Source organism: Nyctibius grandis, chromosome 7, assembly GCF_013368605.1.
Source record: "Nyctibius grandis isolate bNycGra1 chromosome 7, bNycGra1.pri, whole genome shotgun sequence".
Lineage (NCBI taxonomy): Eukaryota > Metazoa > Chordata > Aves > Nyctibiiformes > Nyctibiidae > Nyctibius > Nyctibius grandis.
In genome coordinates this window covers 61,624-87,679 of record NC_090664.1, presented here as the reverse complement: position 1 = coordinate 87,679, position 26,056 = coordinate 61,624, and the positions used below count along the sequence as shown (strand labels likewise).

The window sequence follows — 26,056 nt, the reverse complement described above, 5'->3', positions numbered from 1 at the left end:
TGGTTTCCTGCGCGACTCCGCCCCGAGGGGCAGGACATGGGCGGGGTCCCCTGGGGAGCCGCGCATGCGCAGTGGAGGGGTGCTCTGGCGGCGCCTCCTGCTGCCGCCCTGTGGTCACATTTCGGTACTGCAGCCGCCGCTTTTTTACCTTTTTTTTTTTTTTTTTTTTTTTTTACTTCTTCTTTCCTCGCCCTTCGCCGTTTCACTTTCCCGGGGCTTTTTTTTAAACTTTCTCCTTCTTTTCTTAATCACGGTCGCTTTTAAATTTTTCTGTCTATTTTATCCCGTTCGCTGCCTTTATTTCGCCGTCTTTTGTGTTACTAATTGGTCTCTCCTCGGCGGCGTCGCAGGGGGGGGAGGCGCTGGCGGCGCCAGGTGCTGCCACCCTGTGGTCAAATTTCGGTACTGCGGCTGCCGCTCCCTGTCCTTATTTGGTTGCTAGGACGCCATCCCGGTTGCTAGGGCGCCATCTTGGTTGCTAGGACGCCATTTTGGTTGCTAGGACGCCATCTTGGTTGTTATGACGCCATCTTGGTTGCTAGGACGCCATCTTGGTTGCTAGGACGCCATTTTGGTTGATAGGCGGCCATTTTGGTTGCTAGGACGCCGTCTTGGTTGCTAGGCAGCCATCTTGGTTGCTAGGACGCCATCTTGGTTGCTAGGACGCCATTTTGGTTGCTAGGCGGCCATTTTGGTTGCTAGGACGCCATTTTGGTTGCTAGGCGGCCATTTTGGTTGCTAGGCGGCCATTTTGGTTGCTAGGACGCCATCTTGGTTGCTAGGCGGCCATCTTGGTTGCTAGGCGGCCATCTTGGTTGCTAGGACGCCATTTTGGTTGCTAGGACGCCATTTTGGTTGCGAGGACGCCATCCTGGTTGCTAGGACGCTATCCTGGTTGCTAGGACGCCATTTTGGTTGCTAGGACGCCATCTTGGTTGCGAGGACGCCATCTTGGTTGCTAGGACGCCATCTTGGTTGCTAGGACACCATCTTGGTTGCTAGGCGGCCATCTTGGTTGCTAGGCGGCCATTTTGGTTGCTAGGCGGCCATTTTGGTTGCTAGGACGCCGTCTTGGTTGCCAGGCGGCCATCTTGGTTGCTAGGCCGCCATCTTGGTTGCTAGGACGCCATCTTGGTTGCTAGGACGCCATCTTGGTTGCTAGGCGGCCATCTTGGTTGCTAGGACGCCGTCTTGGTTGCTAGGACGCCATCTTGGTTGATAGGCGGCCATCTTGGTTGCTAGGCCGCCATCTTGGTTGCTAGGACGCCATCTTGGTTGCTAGGACGCCATCTTGGTTGCTAGGACGCCATCTTGGTTGCTAGGCGGCCATTTTGGTTGCTAGGCGGCCATCTTGGTTGCGAGGACGCCGTCTTGGTTGCTAGGACGCCGTCTTGGTTGATAGGCGGCCATCTTGGTTGCTAGGCGGCCATCTTGGTTGCTAGGACGCCATTTTGGTTGCTAGGACGCCGTCTTGGTTGCTAGGACGCCATCTTGGTTGCTAGGACGCCATTTTGGTTGCTAGGACGCCATCTTGGTTGCTAGGCGGCCATTTTGGTTGCTAGGACGCCATCTTGGTTGCTGGGACGCCGTCTTGGTTGCTAGGCGGCCATCTTGGTTGCTGGGACGCCGTCTTGGTTGCGAGGACGCCATCTTGGTTGCTAGGACGCCATCCTGGTTGCTAGGACGCCATTTTGGTTGCTAGGACGCCATCTTGGTTGCTAGGACGCCATCTTGGTTGCTAGGCGGCCATTTTGGTTGCTAGGACGCCATTTTGGTTGCTAGGACGACATCTTGGTTACTAGGACGCCATCTTGGTTGCTAGGCGGCCATCTTGGTTGCTAGGACGCCATCTTGGTTGCTAGGGCGCCATCTTGGTTGCTATGACGCCATTTTGGTTGTGAGGACGCCATTTTGGTTGCTAGGACGCCATCTTGGTTGTGAGGACGCCATCTTGGTTGCTAGGACGCTATCCTGGTTGCTAGGCGGCCATCTTGGTTGTGAGGACGCCATCTTGGTTGCGAGGACGCCATCTTGGTTGCTAGGACGCCATCTTGGTTGCTATGACGCCATCCTGGTTGCTAGGACGCCATCTTGGTTGCTAGGCGGCCATTTTGGTTGCTAGGCGGCCATTTTGGTTTCTAGGACGCCATTTTGGTTGCTAGGACGCCATCCTGGTTGCTTGGCGGCCATCTTGGTTGCTAGGGCGCCATCTTGGTTGCTAGGCGTCTCCTGGGCAACCGCGCATGCGCAGTGGGCGGCTGTGGCCGCTCAGTCAGTGCTGGCAATGGGCGGGGCCGTGTCCCCGTGGGGGCGTGCCAGGGGCGGGGTGTGCTGCGGAGCCCCGCCCCGAGGGGCTGGACGGGGCGTGGTTTCCTGCGCGACTCCGCCCCGAGGGGCAGGACATGGGCGGGGTCCCCTGGGGAGCCGCGCATGCGCGTTGAAGGGGCGCTCTGGCGGCGCCTCCTGCTGCCGCCCTGTGGTCAAATTTCGGTACTGCAGCCGCCGCTTTTTTACCTTTTTTTTTTTTTTTTTTTTTCCTCCGTTTTTTTTTTTTTTTTTTCTCCGCGGGTCCCGGCGCGCGGGGACAGAGCGGGTCCCGGCGCGGTTCCCGGCGGGGCGGCGGCTACCGGAGCGGAGGCTCCCGGGGCGGCGCGGCGCCGGTCCCGGCGGCAGGTCCCGGCGCGGCGCGGCTGCGGCTGCCGGGGCGGCGCGGCGCCGGTGCTGGCGCAGCTTCCCGGAGCGGCGGGGGCGGCTCCCGGTGCGGCGCGGTGCCGGTCCCGGCGGCAGGTCCCGGCTCGGCGCGGCGGCGGTTCCCGTGCGGCTCCCGGCGGGGGGGGGCCCGCGGCGGGGGCGGGTCGCGGCGCCGCGCGGGGCGGGGCGGGGCGGGGCGGGGGGGGCGCGTCCTGGCGCGGCTTCCGGCAAAGCGGCGGCTTCCGGCGCGGCTTCTGGCGCGGTGCTGGTCCCGGTCCCGGTCTCGGTCCCGGTCCCGGCGGCAGGTCCTGGTGCGGCGCCGGTCCAGGCGTAGGTCCCGGCGCGGCGCGGTGGCAGCTCCCGGTGTGGCGCGGCGCCGGTCCCGGCGGTAGGTCCCGGCGTGGCGCGGCTGCGACTCCCGGGGCGGCGCGGCGCCGGTCCCGGCGCAACTTCCCGGAGTGGCGGGGGCGGCTCCCGGTGCGGCGCGGTGCCGGTCCCGGCAGCAGGTCCTGGCTCGGCGCGGCGGCGGTTCCCGCGCGGCTCCCGGCGGGGTGGGGGGGGGCGGGTCGCGGCGCCGGGCGGGTCCTGGTGCCCGCACGGGGTGGTGGGGGGGAAAGGGCCCCGGCTGCTGCCGCCGGGGGGGTCCGTGGGGGCGGGCGGGTCTGCGCTCCCGGGGCGGCTGGGCCCGGCTCCCCGCGGGGGACTTTTGGGCCTGGGGGGGGCTCGGGGGGCGGGCGCGGCGGTGCAGGAGATGGCGGAGCAGTAAAGCCTGCGAGAGCGATAATAAAGCGCCGGCCGGGCTGCGGTGGTGCCGCCCCGCAGGGGCACGGGGCCGGGCCCTGCGCGGTTCCCGAGCGCTCCCCAAAAGTGCCCGTGGGGCCCTGGGGGCGCAGGGCTGCGGGGTGGCTGCAGCCCCCCCCAGCCCTCGGCGTCGCACGTGGGGGCTGCAGGGGGGGTCAGAAAGCAGGCGGGGTGAGCTGCTTTGGGGCCCCAATAACGGAGGCCAGGTGTTGTGTTCCTGGGCCTCGAGAACAGGCTCCCGCGGCCGCTTCGGGGGGCTCAGAAGCGGATGTGAGCGGTGCGTTTTTCGGGAGCTGAGAGAGGGGACTCGCTGGTGTGGTTTTGGGGTCGGCAGCAGAGGCCGAGCGCTGCGTTTTTGGGGCTGGAGAGCAGGCTCGGCAGCTGTGTTTTTGGGCTCGGCAGTGGGCGCTCCGTGAGCTGGTTCGGGGGCCAAAAGCAGAAGGTAAACGGGCCGCTTGCACGGGGGAGCGGGAGGGCGTCAGGGGGCCGCGTGGGAAAGCGGCGGGTGGGCAGGGTGCGTGGACGTTGGCCAGAGGCGGGGGTCCGGTCACATCGGAGCCCGAAGTTCGGGGAGGCCGGCACGCAGCGGGCCGGCCGAGCTGAATGTCCGAGGTGGTCTCCGGGGGCCATGTAGCGTGGGCATGTGTGAGGCTGTGTATCTGGGAAGCCTCGTGTGGTAAGAGCTGTATGACACCAATCTGTTCTCTTAGGTGGATAAGAGTCAAGGGACCGGAGCCAGAGAGGAGGAAGGGAGGCAGAGAGAGAGGAAGATGCATCCGAACTGTCAGATTCTCCCAGCAGCTCCAAGGGCGGAAGCCGTGGTGAGTCCCGGACCCTTGGGGCCGTGTCGCCCCTCTTCTGCGTCATGGTCCTTCCCTGCCCCACCTTCTCTTTCTCTCACAGCTGTAATTTTTTTCGCTTCCCTGCATCTTTTCCTCTCTCGTTCTCCAAGTCCCTCTCTTTCTCTGTTGTTCTGCCTCTCTGCTTTCTTTTTTCTGTCTGCACTTCTGTCCTGTTCCCTGTCCCTCTTTTTTTCATCCTCTGTCCTGCAGCCCATCACTGTTTTTGTCTTTCTCCATCTATCTGTCTTCCTGTCCCAATTTTTTTTAATTCCTCCCCATCTGCCCTTTAGCCCTTCACAATTATCCCCGCCCCCCGTCTGGCTCCATGTCCCTATTTCTAATTTCCTCTGTCTCTGCCCTGTATTCTAGATACACTTTTCTTTCTTGTATTATCTTATTCCACGTTCCTGTCTCTATGTTTTAATTTCTTCCTTCTCTGTCCTATAGCCTGGTTTTGTCTTTATCGTTCTCTGTCTGGCTCCCTGGCCCTATTCTTTAATTCCTCTGTCTCTCCGCTTCAGCTCACTGAGGGTTTTTTGGTATTTCTCAGTCTCTGTCTGTCCACCTCACTGTCCCCTCTTTTAATTTCTCCATCTCTGCCCTGTGGCCCATCAGAAATCTTTGCTTTTCTCCATCTCTCTCAGTCCGGTTCCCTCTCCCTCCCTCCTCTCTGGCCTGTAGCCCATCGCTGTTTCTTTTGCCCTCTGCCCCTCTCTCTGTCTCGGTAGCTCCCTTTCCCTGTTTTTTAATCCTTTCCTCTCTGCCCTGCAGGGAGGGGGGAGGAGGTGCTCCAGGCACCAGAGCAGAGATTCCCCTGCAGCCCTGGTGACGCAGGTTGTCCCCGTGCAGCCCGTGGAGGTCCGCGGTGGAGCAGACGTGCACCTGCAGGCCACGGAGGACCCCTCGCTGGAGTAGGTGAGTGTGCCCGAAGGAAGCCGTGACCCCGTGGAGCGCCCGTGCTGGAGCAGGCTCCTGTCAGCAGCCGTGGCTCCGTGGAGAGGAGCCCATGCTGGAGCAGGTGTTACGGCAGGACCTGTGGCCCCGTGGGAGGGACCCTACGCTGGAGCAGAAGAAGAGCGTGAGGAGGAAGGAGCGGCAGAGACAATGTGTGATGAACTGACCGCAGCCCCCGATCCCCGTCCCCCTGCGTTGGTCGAGGGTAGGATGTAGAGAAGCTGTGAGTCAAGATGAGCCCAGGAAAAAAAAAGAGAGGGGTGGGAGGAAGGTGTTTCTTAGATTTGTTCTTATTTCTCGTTACCCTACTCTGATTTTGATTGACAATAAATTAAATGAATTTCCCCAAGTAGAGTGTGTTTTCCTGTGACAGAAGTTGGTGAGTGATCTCTTTGTCCTTATCTTGACCCACAAGCTTTTTTGTTGTATTTTCTCCCTGTCTTGTTGAGGAGGGCGAGCAATAGAGCGCCTCGGTGGGCGCCGGGCGGCGGCCGTTCGTATTTTGGAGCCTGGCTCTCGGCTCGTCTTTTTCTTGGACATAGTGTGAAACGTTTGGACGTTTGGGTAGGTAAACAAGCCCGGAGCCCATTGTTGTTCGGGCTGTGAAAGGGCTGACATGGGACGATTGCAGGCAGGAATAGCTTTCAGGGCCGCCAGCTTTGTCGCGGGAGCAATCTGCGGTCGTTCGCCTTTTTGGAACCGGGTTCCCGTCTCGTTTGTTTTGTCGGTCAGAGCGTGAAACGTTTGGACATGTGGGCGTTCAGGTCTCCCTCCCTTGTGGTGTACAGGTCTACCTTCCTTCCACGTGGCGTGCAGGTCTACTGCGTGCAGTCTATCTCTTTTCTCGTTTTTTTTACATTTTTTTGGCTTTAGTTTCTTAGCTTTTGTTAACTTTTTACATTTACTCTTTATTTTTTACTTCTGCTTTGTTAACTTCTGTTACTTTTACAATTACTTTTACCTTTTTATCGCTTAGTTGCAGCTGCTTAGTTGCTGCTTATTAGTTTTTCTTTTTTTGCTTTTTCTTTACTTTTACTGGTCTACCTCTTCCAGGTGTACCTCTTGTGACTGGTTTGCCGCCTTCTGGCGTGCAGGTCTATGTTCGTTTCTGGCGTGCAGGTCTTTTTTACTTTTACTTTTATAACTCCATAATTTTTTTTATTTTTTAATTTTAGTATTTTAGCTTTTGGGTTTTAGTGTGTGTGTTAGGGTTTTAGTGTGTGTGTTAGGGTTTTAGTGTGTGTGTTAGGGTTTTAGTGTGTTAGGGTTTCTTAACTTAGGTTTCTTTAACATTTAATATTTCTTACTTTTTTAACTTCTCTTACTTTTGCAATTAATTTTACGCTCTTGTTTATTAGTGGTGGCGTTATTAGTGGTGGCGGCCTTAGTGGTGGTGGCCTTATTAGGGTTTTTTTTTTCCCCTTATTCTTTTACTGGTCTAGCTTAGTTTCTAGCGTGCAGGACAACGTTAGATTCTGGCATGCAAGTCTACTGTCCTTGTGGCGTGCAGGTCTACCTCTTATTTTTTTCTACATTTGTTTAGGTTTGGATGTTTAGGTTTGGATGTTTAGGATTTCACTTTTATTTTTTTTGAACATCTGTTAATTTTACAATTAATTTTACTCTCTTGTTTAGTAGTGGTGGCTTTAGTAGTGGTGGCTTTAGTAGTGGTGGCTTTAGTAGTGGTGGCTTTAGTAGTGGTGGCTTTAGTAGTGGTGGCTTTAGTAGTTTTTCTTTTTTTGCTTTTTCTTTTTTCTTTTCCTGGTCTACCTCTTCCAGGTCCACCTTAGTTTCTGGTGTGCAGATCCACCTTAGTTTCTGGGTTGCAGGTCTAACGCGTGCAGTCTACCTGTTTCATATTGTTTTTTACTTTTTTTTTAATGTTAGTTTTTTAGGGTTTTAGGGTTTTTAACTTTTGTTTCTTTTACGTTTACTCTTTGTTTTTTACTTCTTTAACTTCTGTCACTTTTACCACTACATTTACTGTTGTGGCGTTATTAGCTGTGGCGTTATTAGCTGTACCTTTACTTTTTCTTTTACTGGTCTACCTCTTCCAGGGCCACCTTTTTTTCTGGCGTGCAGGTCCACCTTAGTTTCTGGCTTGTAGGTCTACCACGTGCCGTCTAGCTCTTTCATAATTTTTTTTATCTTTTTTTCTTTTAGGGTTTTAGTGTTTTAGTTTTCGTGTTTTTTAACTTTTGTTTCTTTTACGTTTACTCTTTTTTACTTATACTTTTTAAACTTCTGTTACTTTTACAATTAATTTTACTCTCTTGTTTATGAGTGGTGGCTTTATTAGTTTTTCTTTTTTTGCTTCTTGTTTTTTCTTTTCCTGGTCTACCTCTTCCAGGTCCACCTTAGTTTCTGGCGTGCAGATCCACCTTAGTTTCTGGGTTGCAGGTGTCGCGCGTGCAGTCTACCTGTTTCATAGGTTTTTTTACTTTAATGTTAATTTTATAGATTTAGTGTTTTAGGGTTTTAGTTTTTTTAACTTTTGTTTCTTTTACATTTACACTTTGTTTTTTACTTTTTTAACTTCTGTCACTTTTACCACTACTTTTACTGTTGTGCCTTTATTAGTTGTGCCTTTATTAGTTGTGCCTTTATTAGTTGTGCCTTTATTAATTAGTTGTGCCTTTATTAATTAGTTGTGCCTTTATTAATTAGTTGTGCCTTTATTAATTAGTTGTGCCTTTATTAGTTGTGCCTTTATTAGTTTCGGTACTGCAGCCGCCGCTTTTTTACCTTTTTTTTTTTTTCCTGCGTGTTTTTTTTTTTTTTTTTTTCTCCGCAGGTCCCGGCGCGGTGCCGGTCCCGGCGGCAGGTCCCGGCTCGGCGCGGCGGCGGTTCACGCGCGGCTCCCGGCGGGGTGGGGGGGGCGGGTCGCGGCGCCGGGCGGGTCCCGGTGCCCGCACGGGGTGGTGGGGGGGAAAGGGCCCCGGCTGCTGCCGCCGGGGGGGTCCGTGGGGGCGGGCGGGTCTGCGCTCCCGGGGCGGCTGGGCCCGGCTCCCCGCGGGGGACTTTTGGGCCTCGGGGGGGTTCGGGGGGCGGGCGCGGCGGTGCAGGAGATGGCGGAGCAGTAAAGCCTGCGAGAGCGCTAATAAAGCGCCGGCCGGGCTGCGGTGGTGCCGCCCCGCAGGGGCACGGGGCCGGGCCCTGCGCGGTTCCCGAGCGCTCCCCAAAAGTGCCCGTGGGGCCCTGGGGGCGCAGGGCTGCGGGGTGGCTGCAGCCCCCCCCAGCCCTCGGCGTCGCACGTGGGGGCTGCAGGGGGGGTCAGAAAGCAGGCGGGGTGAGCTGCTTTGGGGCCCCAATAACGGAGGCCAGGTGTTGTGTTCCTGGGGCTCGAGAACAGGCTCCCGCGGCCGCTTCGGGGGGCTCAGAAGCGGATGTGAGCGGTGCGTTTTTCGGGAGCTGAGAGAGGGGACTCGCTGGTGTGGTTTTGGGGTCGGCAGCAGAGGCCGAGCGCTGCGTTTTTGGGGCTGGAGATGTTATAGAAATTTTCACATAATTAATGTAAAAGTTCTTATGAGTTAGAGAGACAAGAATCAATAGGGGTGAAATAGAATAGTGAATAGAATAATTAATATAAGTCTACCTGATTAAACACAGGTGGGCTTTCACAATCCATGAATATTGTTCTCAAAGCTCCTTGTGTAATCCTGACCTAGGACTGAACAAATCATCAATCAAAGCTTAATGAGTAGCTAAGCAGGAGTAGGCCTAGAAGTATTACCTTCTGATGATTTTAGTAAAGGGGATGTATGGTTAACCTTTTCTTTACCTTAAAAGAAATATAGGACACTTAGAAATAAAAATTAGTATAGATAAGGTTTTAAACATAACTTCAGTTGTTTTTAAGGTTGAATGTTTAGGAGACACTGGCGGTGGGAACTGGACTCTGATCAGCCTGGATCAGGACGGGACGCTGATCACGGCAAGAACATTAAGGACGGGGTGTCGGCCGGAGTCAGAGCGGAACCAGAACATAAAGATCAGCTAAACAATGGAAAAGAATGGACTTTTGTGGACTCTTGATGAAGGAAGAAAGAGGAATGGAAATAGTTAGTGGATTGTTAACAGAAGCTTATGAAATGTTTATGATGTAATTGATTATTAGTTTCTATATAAACCGATAGTGAATTTGAGTCAGGTACCATTCACTGCGGTGGTGGTCCAACTCTGAGTTGTTAATAAAACCAGCAAACCCAGAGACCCGGACTCTGCCAATTTTCTTTAAGAACCTGCTGTGAGACTGATGTGCAATTTGGGTCTAAGATTGCCATATTTAAGTTGCTTATGTATAGAACAACACATCTTACATCAGAGAACGCTTTAAAAGGATTCCTCGTAATTGGTTATAATGATGAAAGTGTTTCATGTCTCACCAGACAGCTTGTAGGACTACTTTCAGCATATATGCTTTCCTGGCATCACAGATTTTTGTTGATTCTCACCATTTGATATCTTTGCCCATCTCTACTGTAATATCTTTGCAACACAAGCTGTGAGGTTTCTGTTTAAAGCATAGTGTGACTCTGTTTTCTGGACCCGTGGCCCTTCCCACTGTATTTCTTTTTAAAGTGGGAAATGTTTCTTGTTTCAATTGCTCTGCTTTAAGCTTTTCATTTTTTTTTAGCATTGCGTAGGCATTTGCTGTCATACAGTTAGCTATTTGCATATTATCACAGCTAAAGAAACACAATTCTCACAAAAATGCTGCTAAATAATGACTTTAACACTACAACTAGTATTTGAAACTTAAAATCTCAGTATTTTACCTGTTAACATAAACCAATCATCATACACCGTTTAAAATGCAGCTGTTCAAACTCTGTTGTATGACCTTCTAGAATTCCATTCTTTCCTTCCATTCTATCCATTATAATGTGAATGTACAGTGAGGAATACAGTTTTAAGTCCTACTTAGTTAAAATATTTTACATTTGTATTTAAAAGTAATACTTTTTTTCACTATAAAATAATCGCTTTCTAAATTACTACTTATTGTACTTTTTAAACTTAAATTCTATGGTAGTCAAATAAATTGCTGCGTTTTAACCTGGCTATTCCTCTGTCTTCGATTATTCCCAGGTAGCTTTTACGGATGAGTGACTGCCATCGAAGGGAGTTTTAAATGCCCGACAGCTGTAGAATCAATAATTTCTTTGACTGTTAATGGGAATTATGTCTCGTGAGGACTAAATTTGCTCAAAAAGCCTGAGATACGTAATGTCTTATTTTCCGTTTCAGAACCGGAAATATGCAAAGAAATTTCTACTGTGCAAAACCTACTAAGAGCTTGACCCAATAGTTCTTATTGTTAAAAACAGTAAGATAAGCATAAATATTAGGTGAATAAGTAATGCTTATAGTGTGAGCATTGAGTTATGTTTTTCCTTCAATTCAGCTGCATAGAAAACTTACATAAATAATTACACACGTTTTAACTTTTCTATCCCTAAGTCCACCAATGTCATGTTGGCCTGAGAGCAGAGGCTGTTCTTAAGCAGGAGTGTAAGAGAAGAAAGTAAGACTTTGCGGATTAGTTTGCGCAAACCATCCTTTCCTCGGGCTGCAAAGAATAAAACCTGGAAGCTGCTTTGGTTTGGAAGGCAGGTGGAGGATTCTTGAATAGGATTTACCTTTTTGTCTTGATATGTACCGTGCAGTGGGAAGCTTGGTCTTTCCGACTGTTGTACTATGTGGGCTTTTGCTGAACTGATTTCAGTTTGTCCCTCTGCCAGCATCACTTTCCTGAGGCTTTAGAATATACTTGTGTCCTGTTCTGTGTATACATGGAATAATTTTGCCTTTATCGGTTGTATTTGGGAATCTAAACTGAAAATGTTCAGTGATTTCTTAGTTTCTTGGCTTTATTCGTACACACGCAGAGCAAGATGAATTGAATATGCATTTAAATTTTTTCTTAAATTAAATGCAAAAAAATCAAATCCTGTATGGGAAATTTAAGGTACCTTGCTATTATTTTCACAAAAACATAAGGGCAGTTATCCTGCAGTATTAAAAATGGAAAGATTCAGCCTGTCAGCAGCACTAAATGAATGTGATGTTAACAAATAAACTGTCAGCCACTTCCCCAGTTACCTTTGGGAATATGCCCTTAGCTTTCTTGGTAAAGCCTGTACTCTTGAGAGCACTGAGAACTGTTTCATGGGGAAGAAAAAAATTCCAAATATTTTAAAGCCCCAAGAGCACTTACTGCCTGCAGTTCCCTGTCTCTAGTTAAAATTAGGCAGCTAAATCCGTATGTAGAAAATGCAGCAGGGATACTTGACCAGTCCTTACTTTTACAGCTAACAAGCAGGTCTGTCAGGTAATGGAGCCTGCTTGCTCATGCATTGACTTGTAGCTGGCTGACTTTTAAACTCAATTGCATAAAGGCTACTGTTTAGCACATTCACCTCTTCCTTTGTTAGCGATCACAAAGTTTAAACAGAAAATCCTTGGTTTAGGAGGGTGTGTGCTGTGACTTAATAGGGTAATCTCTGAGCTTTTTCTATGTGTAGTGTGTTCCAAATGTTTTCATGTATGTATTCTCTGTTTAAAAAGAAATTACTTGGTACCACAGCCTTTCTGTCACTTTTATGTTACTATTTATATTAGACGTGTTCTTTCACTAGTATTTTTTTGGCATCATGGACAGACTTTGGTCTTTGCTTGTAGCATCAATTTTTGTTGTTACTTTCACTGACATACTGCAGGTAAATTTTGTAGGATAGAAAATGGAAACTAAGGTAAATGTCAAAATGAATAGTTCGCAAATAGTATGTTTCATTTATTAGATTGACAAAAGGTCTTGCACTTGTAAATTAATCAAATCGTAGACTACTAACAGGAGAAAAACTCTCTCTTGCCATGCACAAGGATTTATTACAGGAGAAATTGGACCTGCCTTGTGGTACCTTTTCACACATTCTACAGTAGATTCTCTGAAGATAACTGCTGTTCCGGTAAGGAATTTCCTTTTGTGATATAGAAATGTTTTGGGGTTTATTTTGAAAAGCATTCTGAATTGAAACGGAAATGTTTTGGACCAGAAAGGACAAGGAAGAACAGGAGCAGAATAGATGAACAGCGTCAATAAAATGTCTGTTTAAAAATAATAAGTTCTTGATTTATTGTCTTCCTTGTTTTGTTTTTTTTTTTAAATGTGTCATATTTAGTAGTTCATTTTGTACCATTTTGGACATAGTACATTAGATAGTTTTTACTTGTTGCTGCTCTTGAGAAGATGTACAAAGCAGATTTGCACTGGCCCAGTCTGTCTTGGACAGAATTTATTTAGTAATGTTTTATGGATTTTTTTTTTCTTGCTATGAGTGACATGAAAAGTACCTTACTAATACAGAATGCACATGAAAATGAGCAAATCTTAAATGTATACAGTGTTAAAATACAATGCAAGTAAGTTTTTTCCATAAAATAATATAAATGTATTTGTGTTTATTTCCATCAAGGATTTTGTGACTACAATTACTCATTTACTTGAAAGTCCTTCAACTTTTATTCGAGCAAAAGCCTTTCTGGTCCTGCTACAAGTTTTAATTAATAACAGGGAGATGTTGCTGCTCAGTTGTCAAGCAAGGTAAGGTGATAATGGAAGATAATTAGAGATGTAATGTTATTTTCAAAGTCGTACCTGAAGTACTTTAAAATGTGTGATATTTTTGAGCCAGTGTTTTCGGAGTGACCTATTTTCTGTGTAATATGAATCCTTTTATTCATGAGAATGTCAAGAAAAGAGTGTTCTCTTTTGTCTGGGGTTGTCAGGTGATAACTCACAAGGGGAAACCACTGTCTTACGGGGAGAGTCTATCTTTTAAAGTAACTTGTGGTCCCAGTGACTGTTAGCGAGGAGCAGATTTTGCTTTGGGTAGGGCAAAACAAATACTGCAACAGTGAGTCGTAGCTATGGTGGGAGAGCAAAATAAAAAGGTCCGTCACGTACCTTCCTCATCTTGGGGTGTGGTATAATCCATAGTCTTTTCAATATAGGCACATTCAAGGTAAAATAATATTTCTTGGCTCTATGTGTTGTTGGAGTGATTTATATAATGACCACTGAATTCCTGTGACTTTTACATTAAATATTTTATTTGTTTCTATGTTTTAAAATACTTTGGAAGAAGTGACTTCTCTAAAATTATATTTGACTCACAGTGGAATAGTTATTTGAATTTTTGTGTCTTCTGATGGCACAAAAACATTCCCATATCAGACAAGAGGAAATTAGCTCTGTTAGAATGTAAATTGTCACCATGTTTCAGGGGTGATTGGAGAACTAAGATGGAAGAAATTTTATTTGGGATTTATATCTTCTACTGTTCATTATGAAGAACAGCAAAATGTAGTGTAAACCCAGTTTTTATGGTATTTGAATAGAGGAGGTTTGGAACTAAAAGTGAAAAAGAATGAGGCTTGTGGGTAGCTCTAAATCTAACTACATTTACAGCAAATATAGCTTTGTGTCTTATATTGATGTTTGAGAGGAATTAAGACATATGCATTGGAGCGAAAAGGCTAGATTGAAAGGAACAGTGAGTTATACCATAGAGCCCTTGTGAGAGGACATCTTGTGGGGTGCTGTCATTATACACCCCTCCACTTCCATACAAATCTGTAGATATCCCAGTTTTTGTAAATCATAGAGAATAAGTACTGAATCCAAGTTTCTTTTTCACGTGTGTCTTTTTATACTTCGAGAAACGTTTTATCAGGTGGTGTGTTCTGGTTAGTGAAAAATGTCTCTAATGATTTGTAAGTGACTTTTTCAGTGGTTACATTTTTGATGACTGCTGCTATTCGTATGATTGTTGTAACACATAGGATTGAGCTGTATGTTTGGAGAAATGTCTGACAGAAGTTCTGTACTGACAGTTACTATTTGTTTCTTTATACCTGGGGTATTACGTAATGGAGAAGAACTTTAGTAATTTTTATTGACAATTTGATCTCTTTATTTATAATGCTTTCTAATGAGCAGCCTTTCTGAAGAGGATGTATTGTGAATTTGGGATGTTATTTTGTACTGTGAATTTTGGCTTCATCCTGCTGTTGTATTGTGATGCTGCAGACAGGGCTGATGAGGGACCAATATATAATATAACACATTAGGTAAAACAATAGGCAAGCCTTATAGCAGCTTTATTGAATTGATAAACTGTTTTTCTTCATTTGTTATGTTTTCTTCATAATTGTTCTTCAGTGAACAGTATATCTCTTGACAGGATATATCATCTAGATTAAAACCTCTCTCTTACATCCAGAAAGTAAGATGGCTACGGTAGGATGAGAGAGGAGAAATTACCCATTATATGTGGAGACAGCTATTTTCATGATATCTTGAACTCTGGAAGAATTTTATTAAGACCAGTAGAGATAATGGATATTCTTTGACTTATATTGTTGAATTCCTCTTGGTGTATTGTAGTTAAATGTCTCCAGTTCTGTGACAGAGAAGTTAGTTACTTCAAAATTGCTAGTACAGTAAGCAGTAATCAATTGGATAACTATTGAAATTGTTTGATACACTCAAATTCTCTTTATGAAGGTGTTTGATTTGAGACATATAGAGTATGTAGTAAAATGTGCATAATTTCTACTTACTGGTTTCTCTTTAGCAGTTGCAGCTAATGCCTGTAACAGGATTTATATTGCTTTAGAGTATAAAATCTCTTTACGATAAAGATAATCAATATAAGGCAATTTTTCAGTGTGCGTCAGTTAAAGGATATGATGCAGATGATAAAACAGTCAGTAATAACTTTCATGGCAACACTGCGTATATCTCTACAGCTTCAAGTTCAATTTTGTTCAGTTTGGCCTTGGAAAAGGCTTTAGTTTCATAATCAAAATTATACATACCTTTGCAGAGATCTTTTGTGATTTTTTTTTTAAACTCTCTGAATCTGTCATAGTGTATTTTTAAATTATGAAATTAGTTGCGGTGGGAGTGTGTAATTCAAGAGCTTGACAATGGATGTCACCGAGGAAATTCCGCTAGGACTTTCCAAAGTACTTCGAGATTTTGAGTTCTGTGAATGAAAATCATTTATATGTGATATCAAATGTAATTTTTAAGTGAATTTTTTCTCACACAACACTGATAATAATTCACTTGTTGTTCTTTTTTCTACCTACCTCATGGTAGTCCATTACATACCTTTTGTTCTTCCACCTGATACAGCTAGAGAAGGTATGAGACCTTTTAGGCTGAAATAACACTTGTTTGCTTACAATATGCAAATTCCTGTCTTTTGCTAATCACCCTGAGTTTTCTAGTGTCCTTGTTTCCTCCATGATTTGCCAAGGCAGGCTACCTGTTCATGAGGGGAGGGATACAACCTGGAGTTTTGTTGAGACTTATAATTTTACCTTTTTCTGACCTAGGAGTAATTTCCAATTAGTCTTACTGAATTGTTCTTTCTGGATCTAAATGGTTTCAGAGAATTTCCTAGGTGAATAGAAACTGCCCTAGAGGTTGGACGTCCTCCCTAAGAATTTATTTAAACCTCTTTTTCTACTGTCTGCAGAGATGGACACTTGTGGAAAGAGAGAGCAGTATTCCTGACAGACTTCGGTCTGCAGAAGCCTAACGATGCAAAAAAGCATAATTTTTGAGCAAAACATTTCTCTGTTAGGGAATAAAAGTAACTGATGAATTGTTCTATATATGACTGAGGAATTTGTTGAAGGAAAATAGAGATACTAACGCTTCCCTGCCTTTATATAGATCTGTACAATTTTCTCGAGACAATGTTTAGTTGAACAGTACTATCAAGGAAAAAGAAGTTGTGCATATTTTTAGAAAGTCTTTATTTGACAGACAATTTTGTGATGGGAAGGACAACACAAAAAGACAGAACTGATGAGTTTGCATAAACTTTGTATCTTTCCTCTCAGAATAAATGAACATACTTTGAATGCTTCTCAAATGTGATGAACTAAGAGAATATGCTTTTAAAAAATGAACCCCCTTCCTCCCTCCAGCAATAAAACCACTCCTGTTGAAGTCTATTCGCCTATTTTAAGTAAAACTTAAACAGATCTAAACATATTTCCATATAGAATCAGATGAATGTTAAATCATGGAAGTGTTTTCTTAAAGAAAAAAATCCATACGAACTCTTATATTTTGTCATGCTTTTGTTCAAAGTTAAACAGGTTTTGAGTAAAAATTATTTGGCTGTCTGGAAAGGCTAGAGGGCTTCATAGTCTTTTAATTTAAAACATTCAATTTTTTATATTAAAAAAACTTAAAACTTTTTTAAGGGAAATACTATTTGAAGTGTAATGTTAGATTTTTAAGTAGTTCTCTTCTACCAGACAAATCAAAATTCCTTGTAATTTAATACAATTTCCAGAGATTGCTAGAAAAATAAAAGATGTCCCCATAGTCTCTGGGAAGTGCAGCTGAGTGTGTTGCAGCTGGGCTGTTGCAGAGGTGGAAGCTCGTTACTGAGCAGGTGTCTTGATTTAGCTGTGTCCTTGTCTCTATAGCACAGTTCAGGAAGGATAAGGTGAGTTGTAGCATTCTGTAACAATCACGCATTGTTTAGAGGCCTAATCCTCCAAAATGCATTCTTAAGTAGTTTTTATTTCATTGAGTAAATTGGCTTTTTGATGGAAATACACACGTCCTGGGATAAAATTTTGTGTTTGTGAGTCCTGCATTTTTGTTGTGTACTCTTGAGGCAGTTTACGTAAGTTATTTTCACACTTTTATAAAAGAGCATTGATTATAAGAAGAGTATTAAAAAAAAAATACTGAAGTACATTCTTAAAATCCAGAGCATGGATTTCACTCACCAGTGACTGGTACTTTTTTGCACAGGACTCCCAGGGAGTTCGACTGTGAAACAAAGATATCAATATTATACCCCTCAAGGGCAGTCTGGTCCTTCTGCCTATTCAAATGAGCATTTTAAAATATTGCCTGAAGCATTCTGTTACAGGTGTGTTCTTAAAGCAATCTCTTGTAAGTTAGCCAATGGCTAGTAAGTCAGTTACCATAGTTTACTATGAGAAGTGTCATTTTGCAGAACAGCATAGCTACACAGCACTTACCAGTTAGAATGGAAGCACTGAGTTTGTCTTCAGAAATCCTGAACACCACATTTCTAGAGAAAGGATGTACGGCTGGTTTGGACTTTTATCTCTTTCAATATGGCCATTCTAACTAGTGCTAAGATTTTGATAGGCTGTGGTATGATTTATGTAGTACGATTTTTCTTGACTGAAAGATTGATCTCTTGTTACCTTGTCTTAAATTATTCTTGCTTTAAGAATTCTTACATGCTGAAAATGAATGTCTTTAGTCTTTTGCTCATATTGCGCGTTATCGGTCATATATTTCAAAATAAAGTGGATTTTAAAATTAGTCTGTCTAAGTCTGCAGAGGGATTCACTCCTTATGTTAGCATCATATATTCATTTAAACTAGTACAGTTGCACGCACTTACCGTAGCTTAAGGGTTTCTTTCCTCTTGTTCCTTGACACAGTCATTTGTGTTATTTTTAAAATTGCTTTATTTGAAAGGGAAAGTCTAAAATATCAACAAAATTCCAGAGCCCAAACTGATGTGTCATCTGGATTGTAACCACAGACACTAGAATTGTCTGGTTCAGTAGTATTTTTGAGATATAGTGTCATTTTTTTGTTACAAGAGGTAATGTTTTGCACTTGCTTAAATGTAGACTCGTGATGTATATTGGAAGAGACAGCAGAAAGACCACGCCAGGAAAAGAGCAGCAAGGTGGCAGTGAATACCTGTCAAAATGCCTGGATCTTCTCATCTATTACATCGTGCGGGAGCTGCCAGGAATTCTAGGTAAATTCAGTTGGTGACTGAACAAATCTTGCCTTTACTTACTCCCTCGAGAAACAAGTATCTCCTTACATATGCAAGTGGAAAGGCTGTATTGTCTGATTACGTAAAGTTTGCCTGTCAGCTTCATGAAGTGTTTTAGTTCTGTCGTGATCAGATGTTTTGTATTGGAATACACGATTTCCTGTGTTGGTGTTTTGTGTTTGTTGAATGGTAAGCCCCATCAACTCAGTCAGGAATGAGGCCCAAATGTACAAGAAGTTTTATCAATGTTCTAAAGATATTCTGAACATTGAAAAACCTAAAAGCAAATTTGCCTCATAAAGCACAGAGCTAGGAGAGATACAACAGGACATATCCGTGAGTACATGTTAAACGCTTACACTGAAACTTACATGTGGAGCATTTGCTTCAGGCAATTTTTCTGGAAAATTTCGGCCTCGATACTTCAGTTGTTCTAGATGTCTGAAACTGATTTGCTCAGGTGTAAGAAAAGATGGAAAGATTTTATCGGAGAGAACACCAGTGCTACCTCAGCCCATCCCTTATTCCTAGGAATAAGTTTCAGCAAAGTAGCTTTTGTGCCAAGGATATGCATTGGGACAATTTTGTGACTATCTGCTCAAATTTCACTAGTATTTTAGCCTTTGGAATGATAAAAGCTACTTTGAACTCTGCGCTGTTCATATATGTTCAAACAGAAATTTGCTTGGGTGTAGCAGCTGAAGTCCTGTCATCGCTGAATTGCTCAAACTTGTCACAGAGGGATGAGGTACTGGGGAAGAGGGGACTTGCAGAAGGAACAGTGAAAGGCAGGCGTGCAAATAGGACAAAACCTGCAAATTGCAGGGCATAATTTGGACTCATTGGGCAACCAGAGAAGAAACTGGAGTAGAAAGAAATTAGTTTGAGAGTTTGGGGAGTCAGTCAAGAGAAGGTGATGAAACAAGACGAGAATTTTGGCCTTTTGTACAAAAGTAATAGATATAAACTCTTGAAAAATTAAGAGGGATCTGTTGGTAAGATTTGAACATAGGGTTTGATATTCAATAAAAGAAATGTCGCAGAAATTACCCTCGATGAGTAAGAATGGTGGGACTGGCTCTCCTGGAAAAAGCTGTGCTATATGTTATATGAGGAAAGATGAGGTTTTTATTTAAAAAAGTTAATGAGGAGCGAGTGAAGGAAGAAAGGAAAGAAGGGAAGGAAGGGAGTTAGAGAGGAAAGGGAAGAAGGAGGAAGGGAAGTGGGAGAAGGGAGGAGAGAGGAAGGGAAGAGAGGAGAGTAGGAAGAAAAGGAAGGAAAGAGGAGGGAGGGGGAGGAGAAGGGAAGGTACTGAGTGGAGGAAAGGGCAGAGGAGGAGAAGGGATGGAGAAAGAGAGGGGGAGGGAAGGATGGAGGGAAGGAAAGAGGGAGAAAGCAAGAAGAAGGAAACGAGAAGTAAGGAAGGAGAAAATGAGAGATTGGTGTGGCCAGTCTGAATCATCGTTAAAATTCTTCTTAAAACTTCCAGTGGGTGAGATCTCCCACAGAACAGAGTAAGAAAGCTAAATAGGAAGACAAGGAAGGAAATGCTGTGAGTATTCAAGAGAAGAAAGGGAGCAAAACCAACCCTGATTGCGTATGCTTTGTCATTAAATGATAAAACTCTTTTTTCATAAAATTGTTTTCTGATGAGATGATACCCGATTTATTTTTCATCTTCTCTACATTATCGCTAGAATATTGAAAATGAAATGGTAGCACTGCAAAGGTCAGTAGACCTAAATGTCATGCTGCTATTATAAAGAAACTTCACTTCCTATGACAGTGCAATTTTTTGCCATGCTGCAAATACCTAATCCCTTTCTTCTAAATAAATATCAGGTTTGCCTATTGGCTGTATGTCAGGATTTGGAAGTCTCAGACTATAAAAGTTTGAGGCAGAAATTCAGCTCCTAATGTCTGTGTGTACTATATTCAACTAATATAGTAGACCCTGATATTTCCTCAGAACCTGAAAGTACTATACATCAAATATGTAGTTACTATCATTATAATACATCGTACGTCAATTGCTTTGACATGTATTCTGCTGGGTTTTTTACTACTGATGTACGATTTCAATGCATTGTTGACAACTGATATATGAAGCATAATTTTTACACTTTGTTTTTCTTTCCAAGCTAGATTTGTGTGTTGATTGTTTTTATTAAGTTAAAGCTATCCGTCCATTTTTGCCCACGTTTGCAGAAGGCTTTTTCTTTTTATTGCTATGAGTATGACAAAGGAACGTGTTCTGCTTGAGGAGATAAAAGCTGTGGGCTCCTAAGAAAAGTAACCAGATTTGCAAAGTGGAACAGTTAAAAGCAGTTTAACTGTTGGTTTAGAGTTAGTTGTAGCTGGCTTTTTTAATGGGTGTTTATGTAAGCTCCTTACCTATCCCGTCTTCTTCCACCAGATGTAGCTATAAACCAAAGAGATTAACAAGTTGTAGAAATTTGCCTTAAAGATACATTTAAACAAAAGAAATAAATTGTTAATCTTGTGGATAATTTTAAAAGTTTTCAGTGGTTGTAGGTAAGAAACTAATTGTATTTCTTCATTTACAATATTTAACCTATTTCTAAGCGAGTATGTATAGATTGCTTAGATCATGCTAAAAATAAAGTAACCTTATCTATCTATTTATCAACTGCAAAATTGGCAAATGTGATGATCATACAGGCCTAAAACATAGGAAGAGAATAGATGGTTCAGTAAATTATTTGTTGCTAACCACAGAGAGGTCTTGGTGAATTACAGTATCCTGAGTAATTCAAACCAAAAATGTGTTGATGAAAAAACAATATTTTGGTTTATGTATTTGGAGAGTTTTAGGCAACACCTTCTTTTCATTAAGCAGTATACTATAGAACGAGTGAAATCTTTAAGGCTATGTATTTTTACAGCCTACTTTAGTGCCAGGCTCTGTCATTTCTGCTTATGTTGAAAACTGAACTCCATGGGAGCAGAAGAAAAGCATCGGTATTATTCAACATGAATAAACTCGGTGACTTACTCTGAAAGGAAGGGCCTTTTCTGGCATGAAAATTGCACAAAATACCGAATCCCATCCTTTATGTGTTTAATGTCTGTGTGATTTCCCTTTTACAGTTCTGTGCAGCTCTCTCTTTAGGGGAAAATATAGTAAGTGTTCTTTCAAGACAGGATTTGGCTTTTAATATTTTCAGGCTATAGGGACAGAATTTTCCTTCTTTGCATGTGAGCTATGACTTTTCTCCTGCTACTTCTGTTCTTTATCCCATGTAGAAGGAGTCTTGCTTTTCTGAGACAATAGTTCAAGTAACACAAATTTAGCATAACGTTCCTTGGTTTTTGTATGTCTCTTCTGAAGTTTGGAGTGTCATTTTCACTATTGCAATTAAAATATTGTTCCCTCATTATTGTGTCTGACGTTATGGAGGCAACTAAGTTCTGTCATTGACCTGCTGCTACCTCTTTTATAAGAACATGAGAATTCCTGTTGCTTTAAGTCACTTGTGTCATTGTTAAACTTGTGTACGAGAATGTGTGTGTGCATGGCTGGTGGAGGGATCTTCTGGAAGGGAGGATGTTTGTTTCTTTCTTCCAGTGGTATTATGCTGCAGGAAAAACATATTGCTTGAGCATTATGTCACATCCTATACTAATCATGGTGAATTCATCTCTTGGTAAGCTGAAGTCATGAGAATTTTGATTTTTATTTCACTGGAAATAGAATTGCATCCACAGAATGTCAGGAGTATAACTCCATGCATATGTAGCCACCTAAAGCCAGCATAAGTCCACCCTGCCAAGAAGCGTAATTTCATCTTTGCTTCTACACCTGCCTTGTATTTTTATCCTCACCGTTTTGCCAGAGGTCACATTTGCACGCCTGTCCCTGTAGCCAGAGCAGGAAATTGGCCTGGCTGAACACTGAGCTAGGAAAGAGAAGTGCTGGATCAGCCTGATGTGTCCTGCAGTCACATGAGCACTACTTTCAGCAGGAGGGAGACGACAGGATTGAACAGAGGATACTGGAACAGAGATTTTTCATATATGTCATTTGCTGCTGTTTAGTAAAGCAATTATGTTAGATCAGTCTGAAATGTTGTTTTCTGTAGGTGACATTCTCGCTGCCTTAACTAATGTCTCTGGACGTAAACACCCATCAAGGGTTCAGGCCAAGCAGCTGAAGATGTGCCTTCCTGTGATGCCTCTAGTGCTTCATCTGGTGACATCCCAGGTAGATTTTTCTTTTTTTTTTCCAAAAAAATTTGTTAAACAAAGGACAAACTCTTGCAGTTTCCCAAAATCTAATTTCTGCTGATCATGATCAGAATGGATAAAATAGAACTTTTATTAATGTGTAGATATGTTGATGAGTATTGCAGCAATGTAACAGCATTAAAGATGTAAGCCTTATTTTTGCACGTTATAAGACAACTATAATGATAGAAGCGGATACATATTTTGTCCTCTTTTTTTTAACATGGCTGTGAAATACATGTTTTACTTTTTCTGGTCAGAAGATATGCATTTAATGTAATTTTTTCAACTTTTGCTAAATTCAAATAGGTATTTCGTCCCCAGATAGTCACAGAGGAGTTTCTTTCCAACTATGGGACCTTACTTGTGAGTATAACCATCTAAGTGAAATCTTGTTTACAAAATATACCTATGCACAAAATTTTGGGAATTATTTTAATGTAATAAAATTACATTAAATTTATAAACTTTATTCTGAATATAAAATTTAAGCTTTGATTATATTCAAAACTGTATATATTATCAGAAAATATTTTCTGTAGTAATCTATTGGGTCAAAGGGAAAATATGCTATCCTGTGTTCAAGTATAGAGAAACTCTGCAAATGTCTGATAAACAGAATTTCCTACATGCTTTATTTTAGAGTAGAAAAATTTAGCTCTAAGTTACACAGAATATTCTTTCTAGAATTTTATGCTAGTATTTTGTGAGTAGAAAAGAAAGATAAATTATAACCTACTCTATATTTAAGGTACTCTTTCCTTTTGACACCTTTTTCTTCTTGCCTGTACTTTCACACCGTATTTAGTTGATGAAAAGCTGCGTATTGTAAGCTACAGAGCTAAGAGATTTGTCTCATGTTAACATCGACAACCGATTTATGACATTAGCAATAGAAATGAACTGTTTGACTGTGCCATAGGATAGTATAGCAAAAAATGAAGTAGTACTGTTGTAATGTAATTTCCTCATATGAAAACAGTTGTTTCTGCTAAATGAGAAAAAAGCATGTTCTAAAGTTCCGTATCAGAGTTAAGCAAATACTTTTAAGTATATGGGTTCATAAATGACAACTAGGTATTGACTTCCACGATAGCATGAAGAAATGCTTCACCACAAACAGCTAGGTTAAAGTTTACTGTTCAGATTCCCTTCTCTTTCTCCTTTGACTCTTGATTACAGGAAAATGTGGGTTTAATTTAGCTCTACTAAAATATTTGTATAAAAATCGGCATTAGAATGAAGAAAAAAATTTAAAACTGTAGATGTTTACAAAGCCTTTTATCTCTTTGAAGCATTTGTAACTAGGCAGTAGATTTATTAATGGTTTTGGATCAACCTTCTAGAAGGTGAAATTCTTCTGTCAACAATATAGGTACAGCAGACCAGGAACAGTGTAAGTTTTCTTTTGGTGTTACTCCAGCGTGCTTGAACTCCTGACTGAGGAAGTCAGGCTAGTTGTACTAGCACAGCTTTCCTCTCAGGTCAAGGAGGAGAAGATTACTTTACTGAGTATTTCCTGCATCTTGTCCTTCTGTCTCCATCGAACAAGGCAATTCAGGAGCTTACATGTACTGTTTCAATTGCCGCATAAAAAAGGGAGGGGAAGTAGTATATCTGAAAGGTGAATATCAAATTTGAATCCATTTTATAAAACTGTGTCATGATATGACCAATGTAATTACTTCTGGAAGAGTAAATGTCCATTCTACCAGGCAACAGTCTACTCTGGAATTTTGTGTTTAGCAACATTCCCCCTGACATACAGATGGGGACATTTGATCATCAGCTTGTACTTTTTCAAAGTACTGTGCTATAATTGAGGCCTCTAAGACTTTAGCAAGTCACTCCTTCCGTTTTTTGGGTTTTTTTCTTTTTTTTTTTTCTGATTTATTCAGAAATCTTACTCTTAACAATAAGAAATGATTAGGAGTGGAGAGATGTGTGCTTGGTAGGAAAAGAGTAGTTATTTTCCTGTACCTGTTGTTCATTGAGAATTTTTTTTTTCTTGCTGCTTTGAAGTTATTTCCATCGTCACTGTAATGCAAAGAAATTGAGAGGGAGTTGGGACAGTCCTTTCATGTTTTCAGCTGTGAATGGAAATATACGGAGAACACGCTCTGCCCCAAAGGCACAGCTAATAGTAGGCTCCTGGCAGAGTGCACAGGGCACAGACTCACCTGTAGCAGAATACACACACTATTCCTCTGTGTTGCTTAAATAACCCCAGACAGGGTTTGGGTTCTTTTTTTTTTTGGTATAAATACATCTTCTTCTTGTGTTTCTAATATAAAATTGAGGAAATAAGCATTAGTAGCCAGAACAATTTTTGCACCAACTCTGTTGATTTTTCCAGATTGGTCTTGAGACTATGGTTAGGTATGGAACTGTCTTAAATGAGCAAACAAAATAATACTCTCTTCCAAAACAGGTTAATTAGATAATAACTAGTAATTTTCTTCAAATTATCAGGAAGAAAAAAAACTGGTTTTTTTTTTATAGAAGCAGTTGTTTTTTATGGCTGCCTCTGAGATGTGTTTAAATTATGAAATATATAATTAGTTTCTAACTATATTTTTAATTAGAGAAGACTCCTTCAGATGTTTCTTACATACTGAGAAAAAAGATAACCCACGTAGACACTTCTGCCAATTTAATATATAATAACAAAATTTTAGTTGATAGTGAAATATAAAACAAGCATAATTTTCTTAATGATCTGCATCATATAAATAAATATATATCTGTGCAAATTGAAAAGCAGAAAGATGTTTATCCATGGTAATTTCTCTGTGTATTAAATACTGCATTAGTAAAAAAGAGCATACTGTAAATTCTGCTAAGAATTTTTCCTTCTTTAGCAAATGTTAATAAGGTCTTTTGCAGCCCGTGTGAAATAAACAGCTATGCATAGAAGTGAAAGTAAAGAGTGAAATCGAGATTTAAAAGCAATAAAATAATGAATCTAATTGTAAAATATTTACTTAACCCAGATTATGAATATTTCATTGTCCCTGTTCCTCAAAATGATGACTAATTTAGGTGATTTTTGATAGAAGGTTATGCATTTTTGTATGTTCTCCTGTGTGTAACTGTATCTATAGTGCGTGTAGTATGCATGGAGATCAAAAAGATGGTGCAAATGACAGAAAATTGCATTTTCTGGAGGGTCTTTGGTCTTTTTAGTGAGTTATTTTAACACAGCCATGTCCAAGGTAGTTCAAAGTCTTCTCAGAAATTACAGTTTTCTGTTAACAATAAAGACATTTAATGACTGTCTCTTTAGCTGGAAATGTTATAATTCCTGACATTAGTCAGACTAATAGTCCTTACTGTACTCCATGTTTAAGTGTCCAGCAGCATTACAGACTTGCAGAACTGGAACAGCTGGATCATGAATACTTTCAGTCTTTCATGTCTTAGTTATTATGACGGTGTTTCCTAATGTAGGCGCATTAACATTTTGTATTTACACAGTCCCTTAAAGAATTTCGTGTTGTAATTATTCAGTGATTCTACTTCTTAGTTTTTGTTTCTAAAGTGTTTTAACGTAAATGCCTCTTCTGCTGTAGAATTTTATCAGATCGATAGACTCAGGAGAAACAAACTTGGATGGAGCAATAGGTGAAGTAGCCTATGATATTGCTG

At 42.6% G+C, this 26,056-nt stretch overlaps 1 protein-coding gene and 1 long non-coding RNA gene across 2 annotated transcripts in view; both read left to right on the top strand.

Annotated features, from left to right (window-relative positions):
- Nucleotides 1-12,777: 12,777 nt before the first annotated feature.
- Nucleotides 12,778-22,345, top strand: LOC137665549 (uncharacterized). Its single transcript, XR_011048521.1, has 3 exons — nucleotides 12,778-12,894; nucleotides 18,006-18,139; nucleotides 22,264-22,345. It is a non-coding gene; the product is annotated as an uncharacterized lncRNA (long non-coding RNA).
- A 3,491-nt stretch (nucleotides 22,346-25,836) lies between these two features.
- Nucleotides 25,837-26,056, top strand: part of LOC137665743 (serine/threonine-protein kinase ULK4-like) — a 28,894-nt gene continuing 28,674 nt past the window's right edge. The window contains exons 1-2 of the mRNA XM_068405122.1: nucleotides 25,837-25,854; nucleotides 25,981-26,032. Of these exons, the coding sequence (XP_068261223.1) occupies nucleotides 25,837-25,854; nucleotides 25,981-26,032 (70 nt within the window). The remainder of the gene's footprint in view (nucleotides 25,855-25,980; nucleotides 26,033-26,056) is intronic.